The sequence below is a fragment of the Penaeus japonicus genome, unplaced genomic scaffold (assembly GCF_977035675.1).
Source record: "Penaeus japonicus unplaced genomic scaffold, GWHDUDI00000001_assembly GWHDUDI00000032, whole genome shotgun sequence".
Classification (NCBI taxonomy): Eukaryota; Metazoa; Arthropoda; class Malacostraca; order Decapoda; family Penaeidae; genus Penaeus; species Penaeus japonicus.
This window is the reverse complement of record NW_028234434.1, coordinates 25855650-25873149: the sequence shown is the minus strand read 5'-3', so window position 1 is coordinate 25873149 and position 17500 is coordinate 25855650. Positions and strand designations below refer to the sequence as shown.

Genomic DNA, 17500 nt, shown 5'->3' with positions numbered 1-17500 from the left:
TCATATAAACGTGTATATGTATATATATATATATATATATATATATATATATATATATATACATACATATATAAAATATATATATATGTATATATATGTAAAAATATATGTATATGTATATGTATGTATATATATATGTAAATATATATGTATATATATAAATATATATATATATATATATATATATGTAAATATATATGTATATATATAAATATATATATATGTAAATATATATGTATATATATAAATATATATATATGTATATATATATGTAAATATATGTATATATATAAATATATATATATGTATATATATATGTATATATATACATATATATATACATATATATAATCATACATATATCTATGAATTGTACACTATCTTTACCTCAATGTATTGTACCCGCCAATAGTCATACACACACAAGCACACCTAAACACACACTCACACACGAAGCATATCTAAACAAGACGCCATTCCATCCGCCTCACCACCTCCCCGCACCCACCGCTTACGCCCCCCAACCAAACCTTCGCCCGGATCACTACAAGGACCGTCTCCCCCCCAGAAGTACCGGCTGCAGGACGCGGCGGGCGGAGGAGGAGCCTCACAGCCGCCCACACCCGACCTGCAACAGCAACAGCAGCAACAACAGCAGCACCAGCAGTTCTCTTCGCCGTCCACCAGCAGTGCGGCGACGGCGGCGCTCCCCAACCCACAGACAGCCACAGCGCCCGTCGTCGCGCCCACGCCCACAGCGCCGCCCGCAACCCCTGCCGCTGCTGCAGCTGCGCATGCGGGTTCCTCTCCTGTAGCCTCGCAGCAGCAGCAGACACAACAGCAGCAGCAGGCTGTTTCACATACTACGAAATCTGAAGAGAAGGTGTGTTGCTTTTATTTTTTTTTTCTTCTTCTTCTTTCTCTTCTTCTTCCAGTTGGAAAAATAAAAAATCACGTAACTGATATTAAGTGTAATAATTACCAGTATTTGATATATTAAGTGTAAAAGACTCACCGATATTTAAACCAATTAAGTATAAAATCGTTAATTAAGTTATTTGAATACAATGTTGAAGAATGCTTCTGCTGATGATCTGCAAGCAAATAATTACGTGCGTTTTGGTCACCAAATTTCATTCATTAATATCTGGTTGTCTGGTACTAATTAATCTTTTTTTCTAATTACATACTTCATGCCAATCGAAGCATAATTAAACATGTGTATGTTCAAGAAAAGACGAGTCGTAGATATATAATTGCTTTTATTCAGTGAAAAAATAGAAAAGAATAAAAAAAAGTCCTCTTAGTCATATGTAAAATAAACTGACATTTTACCAATATCATTATCAATGGACATCATGCAATATCACGAGACACATGGAGATAAAATCCATAACATAAACAAATAACTAAACAACCAAAATAAGATAAAACATAAATTAGCTCATACTATGCAACCAACAAGACTTAACATAACATAACTCTTTTTCTTTCAATATTTTTCTTTAGCCATTCACAGTCATTAATGAGTAAGAACCAATTCCAATTCTACTTTTACAACCAATTCCAATTCCTCTTTTCCAACCAACTCCAACCCTCCTTTAACGTTAAACCAATTCCAACTTTACTTTAACAACCAATGCTAACCCTCCTTCACCACCCAACTCGAACCCTTCTTTTCCACAATGCTAACCCCTCATTTTACAACCAACTCAAACCCTTCTTTTCCACAATTCCAACGCTCCTTTTACAACCAACTAAAACCCTTCTATTCCAACCAATGCTAACCCTCCTTTTCCTCACAGGGCGAACAACATGCCGATGCCCACTACATCTCTGCGAACTGCGTCGTCCTCACGTACTTCAGCGGAGATCTCGCCACGGCCGTCGACGAGCACTTCTCACGAGCCCTCACGCAGTCCTTTAGCAAGTCCACCAAAGGTAAGTTCTTTCCTTCCTCTCTGAAGGGCGTTTTGGTGGTGGTCGTCTGGTGTTTGTGTCTGTGTCTTGGGTCCTCTTGGAGTGGTGTCTTGTGTTTGTGTCCTCTTTGAGTCGTGTTCTTTTATTCTTGTTTGTGTCCTCTTTGAGTGTTCTTTTGTCTTGTTTGTGTCCGCTTTGAGTCGTGTTCTTTTATTCTTGTTTGTGTCCTCTTTGAGTGTTCTTTTGTCTTGTGTTTGTAACCGTTTTGAGTGTTGTTTTATTCTTGTTCGTGTCCTCTTTGAGTAGTGTTCTTTTGTCTTGTTTATGTCCTCTTTGAGTGGTGTCTTGTTTGTGTCCTCTTGGAGTGGTGTCTTGTTTGTGTCCTCTTGGAGTGGTGTCTTTTTGTCTTGTTTGTGTCCTCTTTGAGTGGTTTCTTTGTCTGGGTCGTTTCTGAGTGGTGTCTTTTGTCTTGTTTGTGTCCTCTTTGAGTGAGTCTTTTGTCTTGTCTGTGTCCTCTTTGAGTGGTGTATTCTATTCTTGTGTCCTCTTTGAGTGGTGTATTCTATTCTTGTGTCCTCTTTGAGTGGTGTCTTTGTCTGGGTCGTTTCTGAGTGGTGTCTTTTGCCTTGTGTTATGTCTGTGCCCTAGAAAGATAGCTCTTTGTTTTGAAGCTTTATGTCTTCGTCGGGAAGTTATTGCCAATCGTCTTGCGCTGTATCAGTATCACACGTGAAGTTATTTTAGTATTTCAAAATGCGATCACGATTACCAATATGTATCATACCACTATCTCTATCACTATAACCTATCATGAGACTATTACCAACCCTACTATGCATTAAACTAAACTATCTGAACGATCATTTACCAAACTCTACCTATTACCATTGTTCATTATTGAACTATTAGCAGGTAGAAGTAACCCGTACAGTTCCCAGGACGACGGCCGTTCATAACATTGGATTACCTGTTCCGCTTAATGACTTCATTACATTACCTGCTCGACCTGTGGAAACCCTGTGCGTGTGCTTGTTTGCTGTTTTATTTACGCGATAGAAAGGTCTGGAGTTCATTTAGGAGGAGGAAAAGTGATGATGAGGATGGTGGTGTTGGGGATGGGGATGGTGGGGATGATGATGATAATGATGACGATGATGTGAGGATGATAATGATGGTGATGATGACGAAAGGAAGAAAGAAAAAAGAAATCAGAAAAATGAAATAAAAATCTGATAGCTTCCTAGTCATCTATTCATACTCTCCCTTCCTTTCTCACCCCTTCTTTCTTTCTCTCTCCACCTATTAAGCAACACCGCCCCTCCCCTCTCTTTCCCTATCACCCCCACCCTCCCTATTAACCCTCCAACGGTAGGGGTTAAATCGCTTCCCCACCCCCTTCCTACCCTCTTTCTCCCTCTCCCACCCTCCCTCCTTCTCCCTCCCTCTTTCTCTCTCACTCTATATATATCTATCTCTCCCTCTCCCTCTCCCCCTCCCTTCCTCCCTCTCCCCCTCCCTCCTCCCTCCCTCCCTTCCTCCCTTCCTCCCTTCCTCCCTCCCTCACCCTCTCCTTCTCCCTCCCCCTTCCCCTCTCTCCCTCCCTCCCTTCCGCCCTCCTATTTCCCACAACAATGGAGATTACAATCTGCCTCTCTAAATGGGATTTACTCGCACCGAATCACCGAGAGGATTAGGGAAGCGGCGGAGTTCATAATCCAGTGTTGATTAGCTGGACATTACCTGTGTGATTGGGGGCGCGTGCCGGGGAATATTGCCTGGAAAGTGGGGGATGGTGAAGAGGGGGGGAAGAGGGAGGGAGGAGGAGGGAGGGAGGTAGGAGGGAGGGAGGGGGAGGAGGGACGGAGGGAGGGGGGAGGGGGGAGAGGGAGGGAGGGAGGAAGGAGGGGGGAGGGATGGAAGGGAGGGAGGGAGGAGGTAGGAGGGAAGGATGGAAGGGAGGGAGGGAGGGAAGGTAGGTAGGTGGGTGGGTGGGTGGGTGGATGGGTGGATGGGTGTTTAGGACGGAGGGAGGGAGGGAGGGAGGAAAATAGGCAGAGAAGGAAGAAAGGGAAAAGTAGGAAGGAAGAGGATATAGGAAGGAGGGAAGAAGAGAGTAAAATAGAAGATGGGAAGAGATATAAAGGAAGAGGAAGATGCAATAGAAAAAAAGGGAAGGGATTAAAAAAAGAAGTGAGATGGAGATAGGAGGGAAGAGAGAGACAGAAGGAGGGAGACAGAAGGAAAGAGGGGGGGGGGGGTCTGGCTACAGGGGGAAGTGCTTTGGGGAATGGCGAGGGGAGTGGATTAAGAAACGAATGACCAGGCGTGGGAAGAAAGAGGTGAAAGGGGGAAGGGGGGAGGAGAAGGGGAGGGGGAGAAGGGGTAATGAGGGGGAGAGATATAGATATAGATATAGATATAAAGAGATATAAAGACTTAGAGATGGAACTACAGATAGAGATAGAGAGAGAGAGATAGATAGATAGATAGAGAGATAGAGAGAAAGAGAAAGAGTGAAAGAGAAGGATAAAAAAGAAAGAAAGAAAAAAACAAAAGAAAGAAAAGAGAAAGAAAGAGAGTAAAAAAGATAAAAGATAAAGAAAGAAAAAAGAAAGAAAGAGAGTATGAAGGAAAAAGCAAATATCGCTCCAAATTTCTATTAGAAAAAAAAAGTGAATCAATAAAGATAATGCGATTATGGATAAAAAAAATCACCTTTATTAAAACGACGAAGGAATATACCGGAATCAAAGGATGTGGGGGGGGGGCGTTGCTAGGACAGAGCCCAGAAACTTCATTAAAAGCGTGGACGATTATTTGTCTCTGTCTATTTCTAGCAGTCTATCTACTCATTTATATGTCTGTTTATCTAACTATCAATCTGTCTATCTACCTATCCATCTGTTCATATCTGTTCACACCTATCAATTTGTGTATCTATCTGTCAATATATATATATATATATATATATAGATATATATATAAATATATATATATATATGTATATATCTGGCTATTAATTTCTATCTGTCTTTCTGGCTATCACTATATTCCTTTATCTGTCTAATCATATCATTTCTTAACTATCTATATATCCATCTAATATATATGCGTGCCTATCGCCCTGTCTATCTACCTTTTTGCCCATCTATTTGTCAATCAGTGTATCTATCTTTCTACATAACAATCTATCTATTTATTTGTATGCATCTATCTATTTATCTATATATCTATCCATCAATCAATCTATCCATCCGTCCATTCATTCATTCATTCATTCATCCATCCATCCATCCATCCACCCACCCATAATCCACCCATCCATCCACCCACCCACCCATCCATCCACCTACCCTATTACCCATCCACCCATCCATCCACCTACCCACCCATCCACCCACCCACCCATCCATCCATCCATCCATCCATCCATCCATCCACCCACCTACCCACCCACCCACCCATCCATCCATCCACCCATTCACCCACCCATCCATCCATCCACCCACCCACCTATCCACCCACCCACCCATCCATCCACCCACCCACCCACCTATCCATCCATCCATCCATCCATCCATCCATCCATCCATCCACCCATCCATCCATCCATCCATCCATCCACCCTACCACCCATCCATCCACCCACCCACCCACCCACCCACCCACCCAACCACCCACCCACCCACCCACCCACCCATCCATCCACCCACCCACCCACCCATCCATCCACCCACCCACCCATCTATTTACCCATCTATCTCTGCACAACAAGAAGGGAATTTATGAAACATAGAAATCGGAAACTATCAAACACAGAGACCAGAAGAAAGGGGTAACTATGGTAGAATTACTCGGGGAAGAAATTATGGTTATTAAACGTACGAGTAGGGGCGAGAATGCGAAGAGAGACGTAATAAGATGGAATGATTATGAAAAGAAGGGGAAGAAGAAGATAAAAAAGGCAATAAGAACTACAACAGGCGAACGAGGGGAATGGAGAAACACTAGGAAAGGAGGAAGGGTCGTACGGATAAAAGATGGGAAGAGAGAGGGAGGGAAGGAGAGAGGGAAGGAGAGGGAGGATGAGGGAGGGAGAGAGAAAGAGAGAGACAGAAAGAAAAGATCGAGATATGAGAGAGAGAGAGAGAGAGAGAGAAGAGGATGGTGAGGAGACAAAGACAAACACATGAAAACAAACAAACAAACATACAAACAAACAAAGAAAGTAAAAAGTAAAAAAAAAAAATAATAAAATAAATAAAATACACACTATGTCTACACCATCCACGACCCATCACAGCATTTCCTCTCTTTCTTCATCCATCTTTCTTCTTAACTCCATCCTTTTCTATCCACACCCCCCTCCCCCCTCCTCTCTCTCCCACCCCCCTCTCTCTCCCCACCTCCAACCCCCCAACCCTCCCCCCTAACCCCCCCTCACACAAACACACATGGGGGTTCCTTAGGAGTTGGTCGTTGACACTTGTAGATTTACGGCCATAAGAAAAGGACTTGGAATCTCCTGTGTATTCGACGGTCGAGCTTTCGAGTTTGTGATCGGAGCCTTTTATGCAGTGCTGTTGGTGGTGGGGATTCGTGTTCTTGTTGTTATTGTTGTTATGATTATTTTTTTTATTGTTGTTATTGTTGTTTTTATTATTATCATTATTATTATTATTGTGATTGTATTATAATAATTTTTTTATTACTATTATTAGCATTATTATTATAATCATTTTTTTTATTACTATTATTAGCATTATTATTATCATGGTTATTGTTATTATTACTATTATTATTGTTATTATTATTATTATTATTATTATTATTATTATTATAACTATCATTATCATTATTGTTATTATTATTGTATTATTATCGTTATCAATATTATTATTATCATTTTTGTTATCATTGTTATCATTATTACTATTCTTGTTATTACTATTATCATTACAATTATTATCATTATCATTATTGTTACTATAATTATTATCATTATCATTACCTCTAATTTTATCACAGATATTGTGTTGATTTTCATTAATACCATTATTATTGTTATCAATTGCATTATTGATATTATTGATGTTATTATCAATGTTATAATAATGATGATAAAAATAATGATGATTGCAATGATTATAGAGATTATGATAATGAAAATTATGATGATGATAATGATGCTAATGGTAATGATGCTGTTTGGTGATAATCATTATCATCACAGTAATTATCATTATTGTTATCATCACATTCACCAACATTATCCTTATCTTTATATGATTTATCATTATTACTATTAATAGGTGACTTTGGTATAATATGACAATCTCATTTTCATAAAAATCTGTTTTGATATAATTCAGTTTTAATTTGTGTTTTTTTCATTATCCTTTTTTTTATATTTTTTTTATTATTTTGTATATGTGCATTTGGGTGTTGTTTGTGCTTGCCGTTTTTTTTGCATTAGTTTGACTTTCTATGTTTGGTTTATATGTTCATTTGCTGTTTTATTGTTTTTGTTATCATTATTCCTACCTGTATGATAATCGTTATCATGCGTATGGCCTCCCACACACGAAACACCACACGAAATATATATATCTTTATCTCGCCTCATGTCCCACCATCATATAGTCATAATAACAATCCTTATTTATTCACACTTTCATTAATATCATATCTTATCATTTTCTTCCATTGGGGAGAGGGGGCGGTTGAAGGGGGGGAGGGGAATGAAGGGGGGGAGAGGGATAAGATCTTTGTATATTTGGCCAGGATGTCCCGATAAGAAGATTCATGACAAATACATCATCTGAAGCAAGGATTTTTTGGGGAAGGGGAGGAGTAGGGGGGAGGGGGGAGGAATATATCCTGGGGTGGGGAGGTGGATGAGGAGAAGGGGTAGGGGGGAGGGGGGTAGTACATATCCTGGGGTAGGGAGATGGATGAGTAGAAGGGGTAGGGGGGAGGGGGGTAGTATATATCCTGGGGTGGGGAGGTGGATGAGTAGAAGGGGTAAGGGGGAGGGGGGGTAGTATATATCCTGGGGTAGGGAGGTGGGTGAGGAGAAGGGGTAGGGGGGAGGGGGGTAGTATATATCCTGGGATATGGAGATGGATGAGTAGAAGGGACAGGGGGGAGGGGGGTAGGATATATCCTGAGGTGGGGAGGTGGATGAATGGAAGGGGTAAGGGGGGAGGGGGGTAGTATATATCCTGGGGTGGGGAGGTGGATGAATAGAAGGGGAAGGGGGGAGGGGGGTAGTATATATCCTGGGGTGGGGAGGTGGATGAGTAGAAGGAGTAGAAGGGTAAGGGGGTACAGGATACAGGTAGGTGGGGGGGGGACAATAGAGTAGGAGGAACAGACAAGGGGAGGGAGGGATAGAGGGGGAGGAAGGAGCTGGAGAACCCTCGAGGTTTGGGTACCGGTAGATAAGAGCGGTTTTACTACCTTATAATTTGGAAACGTAGCATTTACGGGCGTGCTTCTGATAGTTTATGTAAGCCTAAATCTTGTCCGCGAACGGGGTGGCATCAAATGCTCACTCACCAAGGGAGAGCCCCGGCTTTTATGGCTCTCCACGCAGACTTGTTTTCCCCGGATTAAACGATGTCTTATTTTATTCTAATGTTTCAACTTCTACGAGATTCACCCCTCGATCGGATCTTTTTTTTTTTTTTCTTTCTTTCTCGGTAACTCTTTTTTTTTTCTTTCTCTCATTCTTTCTTTTTTTTCTTTCTTTCTCGCTCTCTCTTTTTTATTCTTTTTTTTCTTTTTTTTTTCTCTTTCTCTCTCTCTGTTTCTCTCTCTCTCTCGTTCTCTCTCTCTTTCCCTCCCTCTCCCCCTCCCTCTCCCTCCCTCCCTCTCCCTTTCCCTCTCCCTCTCCCTCTCCCCCTCCCCCTCCCTCCCTCCCTCTCTTTATCTTTCTTTTTTATCTTTGTCTTTCTCTTACGTTGAAGCTATGGCGACAGAGTGAAATATGTTCGGATGAAATGTTTTGATGTTCTTAGCAGGAGATGAATAAAGATGGTAGATAAGTAGGTAGGTAGGTAAGTAGGTAGGTAGGGAGGTAAGTAGGTAGGTAGGTAAGTAGGTAGGTAGGTAAGTAGGTAGGTAGGTAGGTAGGTAGGTAAGTAGGTAGGTAGGTAGGTGGGTAGGTAGGTAAGTAGGTAGGTAGGAGCGCTGGAGGAAAGACACAGAGACAGAGACAGAGACAGAGACAGAGACAGAGACAGAGACAGAGACAGAGACAGAGACAGTGACAGTGACAGAGACAGAGGGAGAGACAGAGACAGAAACAAAGACAAAAACAGACAAAGACAAAGAAAGAGAAAAAAACAACAACAAAATACATGAACGAAAGGGAGAAAGATAAAGGCAAAAGGAAAGGGAGCAAAGACAGGGTGGGAAAGGGAATGTGAAAGTGTTCTCTCTCGTTGACTCTTGCATCCAAGGGACACGAAAGTAGGTTAGAAATGGGAAAGGTAAATTAGCCAAGGTAAGGAAGGGATAAACAGTGTGAATATAAGAAAAAACGTGAATGAAAGAGAGAATAGAAGTGGAAGAGGGAGGTAGAAGGAAGGTTGAAGAGAGGATCAGGGAAGAGAGAGAGAGAGAGAGAGAGAGAGAGAGAGAGAGAGAGAGAGGGAGGGAGAAGGAGAGGGAGAGAGAGAGAGAGGGGAGAGAGAGGGGGGGGAGGGAGAGAGGGAGAGGGGGAAGAGAGAGAGAGAGAGGGAGAGAGAGAGAGAGAGAGAGGGGAAGGGAGAGAGAGAGAGAGAGAGAGGAAAGGGTTAGTTAGGTAGGGAGGGTGGGAGAGGGAGAGGGTAAGGGTGAGGCAGACACAAACACAGACGCAGACACAGACAGACAAAAACGAAGATAAAAAATATGGTCAGAAATAATTTCAAAAATATATTTACCAGTGGAGGAGAAAGAGAAGAAAAACAAGAATAGAGGACAAGAATGATGTGACAGAGAGAGAGAAGAAAAAAGAAAAAGAGAGAGAGAGAGATATGAATGAGATATGAAGCGTGAGACGAAAAGTGAATATATAATAAATCGAAAAATAAAATAAGAAATAAGATAATAATCACACACGCACGCACACACACACACACACACACACACACACACACACACAGATATATATATATATATATATATATATATATATATACATATATATATATATATAATATATATATATATATTATATTTTATATATATTATATATATACATATGTATATATATATATATATATATATATATATATATATATATATATCTACATACATATACATACATATACACACACATATACATATACATACACACACACAAAGAAGAATAAAATTGAAATACACAGACGAGCGCACGCAAGCATAAAAGGGAAGGCTGGGTAGCAAGGAGAGAGAAAGCTGGTCACTAAGTTTAGTTATCGTCAGCCTGCGCTACCTTATATGGAGAATGATACATATCTTATCAGCGATATCGCTTCTTTGACCAAACACTTGACGGCGGCAGTCCAGGCTTCAAAGGAAATCTCTCTGCTTGTCTGTCTGTCTGTCTGTTTTTGGTATCTCCTGTTTCTCTCTCTTTCTGCCTCCGTTTGTCTGCATGCTTGTTGCTTTATGTGTTTGGCTGTCTGCCTCTCTCTCTCTTTTTTTTTCTCCGTGTCTGTCTTCTGGTCTTTTTCTTTTAACGTTCCCTCTCTTTTTCTTTCTCTCTCTCTCTTTCTTTATCTCTCTCTCTCTCTTTCTCTCTCCTTTTCTCTCTCTCTTTTAATAAAAAAGCTATGAATAAGATAGTCAAAAAACAAAACTCCCCGAGACCAGCTTTAAATAATGATTTTATCCGTTATATCTTTATAAGATGGAAATTGCAACAGTATACAATATATTGCATTGAGTCACTCTCAAACTATGTGATAATGAGAGTCAATCAAGAGCAGTTTTTTGTGGCAACATACATCAGTATTATCACAATTAGGATAAATTGCGTATCTATTTTGTATCTGCTAAGTACCGGTCTACAAAGAAGTTTTCAAGCGCGGCTAAGTGTGAGAGTAAGTGTTCATTCATGTTCTCCGGAGCCATTCATGATCCGACATCAACCTCGACGACGCGCGGACAAACTGAGCTTAGACGTTTAGACGCCACGAGCCCTCCGCGTCGCCGCTGTTTTCGAAACGTTTATATGACAGCCTGACAAGCTCGTGATCCGTCGGGAGATGGCGCTTAACGACGTAGCCGCCGCCATATTTCTCCGACGGTTTGTTTATTTTATTTATTTTATTTTTTTTTAAAGCCATGGGTGATGATTTTAACACCTCGACTTCCTCCCTCGACGTCGAGTGGGATAAATAGCGCGTCGGGGTCCTTTCAGGGAAGGCGTCGAGAGCTAATATTGTGAGGACTTAATGATCCCGTGTTATCGTAGGCTAAAACACTGGTCGGGCGCAGTGGAGTCCCACTCGTTCGGGACTACAACAATGCCCTGGCTGATCAGCATGGGTGAAAGTCCCACGAGCGTCAATAGGGTTTTAGGCTGTATTGAACGGAGCCTCATTAGCTCGGCAGGGGTCCTTGTAACCTGTCCACCCTTATTAGTTTTGAAGTCATCAAACCAGTGTTGGAAGAGCGTCGCGCTTAGGGATCGTATTCCCTAAGAAGCTTATGGGGATATGAGCCTTAGTGTTCACACGTTTTTAGCCAGCTATCAGTGTGGGTGGTCCGTCGAGGTGGCAGATGTTTGATGCTTTCTCTTCTTCTAAGTTTGCTTTCTATCGATTGGTAAAGCACCTAATCTTTATCGAATCATTCGGATCGTTCTGGATTACTCCTTAATCATGCACGACCTCGGATCTCGGAGCGCGAAGGAAAAGCGAAGAAGAAGAAAAAGGAAAAAGGAAATTATGATTTGGACACCCAGGTGGGAGATAATTCTGGGTGACCTTTCCGACCCGCCGTCACTGAGGAAGGTGTGAGACGACCGCCTACCTGACCTCTTCTCCCGCCCACCTGACCTCCTGTCCCACCTACCTTGCAATCTTTCCCACCCACCTGATCTCCTGTCCCACCCACCTGGCAACCTTTCCCGCCCACCTAGCCTTCTCTCCCACCCACCCGACCTCCTGTCCCACCCACCTGACCTCCTGTCCCACCCACCTGACCTCCTGTCCCACCCACCTGACCTCCTGTCCCACCCACCCAACCTCTTCTCCCACCCACCTGACCTGAGTGACCTTCTGCCACACCACCTGACCTCTTGCCCCACCTTCTTGACGTCCTATCCCACTCACCTAACCTCCTGTCCCACCCTCCCGACCTCTTTTCCCGCCCACCGAACCTTCTATCCCACACACCTGACCTCCTGTCCCACCCACCCGACCTCTTTTCCCGCCCACCGAACCTTCTATCCCACACACCTGACCTCCTGTCCCACCCACCCGACCTCTTTTCCCGCCCACCTAACCTTCTATCCCGCCCACCTAACCTCCTGTCCCACCCACCTGACCTAATTGACCCTCTGCCCCACCACCTGACCTCTTGCCCCACCCACCCGACCTCTTCTCCCGCCCACCTAACCTTCTATCCCGCCCACCTAACCTTCTACCCCGCCCACCTAACCTCCTGTCCCACCCACCCGACCTTTTCTCCCGCCCAACTGACTTCCTATCCTCAATATTCGACGCCACTCGAAGACGACGCTGCATTACATGATCTTAAGCAGCTTTTTATCACATAGAGCGGCCAGAGTAATTATAAATATAATAAATGTGATGATAACTGTAATGATAACAGTAATGAGGATACATAACAACGATAATGATAATGATAACTGTAAGGATAACAGTAATGATGATATATAATAACGATTATGATAATGATAACGGTAATGATAACAGTAATGAGGATATGTAGTAACGATAATGATAGTGATAACGGTAATGATAACAGCAACGAGGATATATAATAAGGATAATGATAATGATAACGGTAATGATAATGCTGATAACAATAATAACAATTATGATAATGATGCTAATAATGACGGCGATGATAATTCTGATTGATAATGCCAATAAAGACAATGATAAGATAATGATAATGATCATAATAACAATAATGATTATGGTCATAGTAATGATAGCAGTAATAGTAATTATGAGATTGATAATAATGGCAATGATGATAAGATGATAATAATAATCGTGACTGATAATAATGATAATGATAATCACAATAACAATAATGATAATGATGATAATAGACGGCGTAAGAGCAGACATTAAAAACAGAGAAAATAAGAAGGGAAGATTTAAAGACATAAATAGAAGAGAGAATTTAAGAATAGGCCATAAGAACACGATATATTTACCAGTGCATAAGAAACGAGACTTAAGAACAGAAAAAAAGAAAAAAAGAAGAACAGCGTATCAAACCACAGCATAAGGACACAACTCATAAAGAACACAACATAAGAACAAAACAACAAAAACAAAGAACAAAGACACCAGAACACCAAACAAACAAACACACACAAAACAAAACAAAAAACCCAAAGAACAACGCACAAGAACAAGGAACAGAGAGAACCTGAGGTCAGTTATAACACGAAAACCAAAAGAACAACGCACAAGAACAAGGACCAGAGAGAACCTAAGGTCAGTTGTAACACGAAAACCCAAAGAACAACGCACAAGAACAACGTACAAGAACAACGCACAAGAACAACGTACAAGAACAACGCACAAGAACAACGCACAAGAACAAAGCACAAGAACAAGGACCAGAGAGAGCCTGAGGTCAGTTGTAACACGAAAACCAGCGACAGATGATCCCCGGACCAAGAATGGTGTCCAGCGCTCAGGGATGAGACGAGACATGTTATAAATCTAAAGACTAATCAGACCGCTGACAGGCTTCTTCGTCAAGCTTGTATGCACACAGGTACTTACACTTGCAGACACGGGGACTTAGAGATGGATTTTATTATAGATAGATATATATGTGGGGGGTTTATGTTTGTGTATGAATGTGGATGTGTGTGTGAATATGTATATATATATAGATAGATAGATGTGTGTGTGTGTGTGTGCGTTTGTGTGTGTTTGTGTGTGTATGTGTGCGTTTGTGTGTGGTATGCGTTTGTGTGTGGTATGCGTATCTAGAAAAAAAAAGGTTTTAATTTCTCTTTGGAATTAAGTGAAACTTTTGATACTGAAACCGGATTCATCAATGGCCGTGGTATATGACTGTAGTCTTGCACACATCGGAAACTAAAGGCGGAAATATCTACAGAACAGGCATTGCAAAGAACGGTATGCGCACAGGAGAATCATAAGTATCAACTATACATACGCACATGGAAATAAATACACACACATAAAACACACGCACACACACAGAGAACTAAACAGGTGTAACCACAACCTCATAAATATACGGAACCAGATATAGCCACAATCTCCCTTACAAGGGACGGGTTTTGCCACACACACACACACACGCTCACACACACACACACACACACACATCTCTCTATCTCTGTCTAACACACACACACATCTCTCTACATACCCCGCACACACGCACATCTCTCTCTCTCTCTCTCTCTCACACACACACACACACACATCTCTCTATCTCTGTCTAACACACACACACACATCTCTCCTTATACCCCCTCCCCCCCCACACACACATCTCTCTCTCTCTTTCTCTCTCTCACACACACACATATATATCTCTATACCACTTACATTTTCTCTCTCTCTCTCTCTCTCTCTCTCTCTCTCTCTCTCTCTCTCTCTCTCACACACACACTGGAAACGGGTGTGGCCAAAGCCCTTCTACACACGACATAGGTGTGACCGCGGGCAACCCAAGGGTGAGCGGGTTAGCACATCTTCATCTCAGGGGATAAGATCACACTTGACCAACACGAGTGTCCAGGTGATGCTGCAGATTGGGAGGAGGAGGAGGAGGAGGAGGGGGGAAGGGGGAGAGGGTAGCTGAGGGACGGTGGGGGAGGTGTTGGGAGAGGGACGGTAGGGGGAGGTGGGGGAGTTGGGGACGGTAGGGGAGGTGTTGGGAGAGGGGAGGGGTGAGGGGGAAGGGGGAGGGGGTAGCTGAGGGACGGTGGGGAGGTGGGGACAGTAGGGGAGGTGTTGGGAGTGGGATGGGGAGGTAGGGGAGATGGGGACGGTAGGGGGAGGTGGGGGAGGTGTTGGGAGAGGGACGGTGGGGGGGGAGGTGGGGATGGTAGGGGGAGGTGGGGAGGGTAGTTAGATGTCGTTTTAATTGTAGGTAAAGATTAGAATTGTATTACGATGCGATTAACGGGATGTATCTTGATTTATTTTGATTCGTTAATGATGATATGGTAATGAGGATGGCAATATACCGTGGTTTATTATTTCGCGTCATTGTAATAAAATGAGATTTTGATAAGAATGTGATGTTTGGTTATGTTGACGGAGAATAATGCCTCATTGGATTTTATGTATCAGATTTGGCATCGTAAATCATATTGAACTTTATTGAGCGTTATATAATACATCCAAGGCCATAAAACAAAACTATGATACAAAAAATACAAATAATTGAAAGAAAACTAGACAGCATAAAGAGACAATAGAACAAGACTATATCACTAAAAGAAAATAACCCCAACAAGAAAAAATAAAAGGAAAATGATAGATATAAAAAATAAAGATAGAACGAAAAGGGTGTCTGACAGAACACGAACAGCTTAGATAGAGGGGGGAAGGAGGGAAAGATAAAAGGAGAAAGAGAGAGATAGAAAGAGAAAAGGCCAAGAGGGAGGAAGGGAGGGGAAGAGAAGGGGAGGGACTAGAAAGGAGGGTGGGTGGGGGGGTAGTGTAGATAAAGGGGGGAAGGAGTGAAGGATAAAAGGAGAGAGAGAGAGAGAAAATGAAAACGCCAAGAGGGGAGGAAGGGAAGGGAAAGGGAGGGGAGGGACTAGAAAAGAGGGTAGGTGGGGGGAGGGGAAGGGGAGGGACTAGAATGGAGGGTAGGTGGGGGGGTAGTGTAGATAAAGGGGGAAAGAGTGAATGATAAAAGGAGAGAGAAAGAGAGAAACTGAAAACGCCAAGAGGGGAGGAGAGGAGGGGAAGGGGAGGGACTAGAAAGGAGGGTAGGTGGGGGGAGGGGTAGTGTAGATAAAGGGGGAAGGAGTGAAGGATAAAAGGAGAGAGAAAGAGGGAGAGAAAAGAGAAGGAGAAAAGGCCAAGAGGGGAGGAGAGGAGGGGAGGGGAGGGACTAAAAAGAACAGTAGGTAGGGGAGAAGGGAATAGGAGAGACTAAAAAGGAGGGTAAGGGAGGGGGGTAGGGGAAGGGGAAGGGGAAGAGGACGTGGCTACACAGACTCGAACGTGACAATAGCCTTTCATTGGTACCCCTTGGCGTAGCGAAGCTGGTTAGACGCAGAGGGTGCAGGAGGTTGGGGTGATCAAAGCGATAAAAAGACACAGGTTGATTGTAATGCAGATAATGAGAGATGGTTGTAGGTGATAAATGGTAGTAGAAGTGGTGGTGATGGTGATGATGTCGAGAATGAGGATGATTATTGTAATGATGAAATTAATATGATAGTGATGGTGATGATGATAATGATGGAATTACTGGGATATTGATGATTATGATAGTTATAGAATGACTGTGATGCTGATGATAATGATACCTATAAAATGACTGTGATGATTTTAACAGTAAGGGTAAAATGACGATAATGATAAATGATAAAATAAACATCATGATAATAACTTGTATTGGTACAAGCAAAACTATATCACTCATTATTAACTCAGATATTATAACTACAAGCACAACTATTAATGTTACCCAATAAACCGGAAAAGCAATACCAATTAATAAGAAAAAAAATGAAAAATAGTATGAGATAGACCCACAGATGATTAACAAAGAAAAAAATCTAAAATCTGATTTTGTGAATGATAGTATAGCTTGTAGTCCTTCAAGTAATATGTATTTTTATCTTTATATATATATATATATATATATATATATATATATATATATATATATATATATATATATATATATATGGATATCTTATAAGCTCGAAATGACGCATCTATGGCGTATGATAAGTATTTTTGTAATAATAGTACGGTAGTGTTATTGCATCATCGGTGTTTTGTAACAGAAATACGGATACTAACTATTAAAATAGATTTAAACATACACATACACTTAGACACGCACCTCTCCTGCCAACTCCTCTCTGAATGAATTGTCGTTTTTATTACTTAATTATTGATCTGTGCTGCCTGGTGGTCTGTGTCATTGCCTCTCCCCCTTTCTTACTCCCCTCCTATACCCCACCCTGTCCCCTCCTTCCCTCTTCCTCCCCTCTCCTGCTCCTCCTCCCTCCTACCCCCCCCCCCTCCCCCCCTACCATTCACCCCTTCCCCAGCACCTGCTAGACCGACACCTGTGACGTCACGGAACATTCGCACATGATATGCAAATGAAGGTGATTTTATGCTTATTTGATTTATTGTTCTTTTTGTGTGACACA

General features: G+C 42.0%; 1 protein-coding gene across 2 annotated transcripts in view; it reads left to right on the top strand.

Annotated features, from left to right (window-relative positions):
- LOC122256546 (transcription cofactor vestigial-like protein 3) overlaps positions 1–17500 on the top strand; it is an 80634-nt gene that overhangs the window by 21790 nt on the left and 41344 nt on the right. The window contains exons 2-3 of one of the 2 annotated variants that reach the window (XM_043021329.2): positions 569–883; positions 1806–1941. In XM_043021329.2, coding sequence (XP_042877263.2) covers positions 569–883; positions 1806–1941 — 451 coding nt within the window. The remainder of the gene's footprint in view (positions 1–568; positions 884–1805; positions 1942–17500) is intronic. The other variant, XM_043021330.2, reaches the window with a different exon arrangement.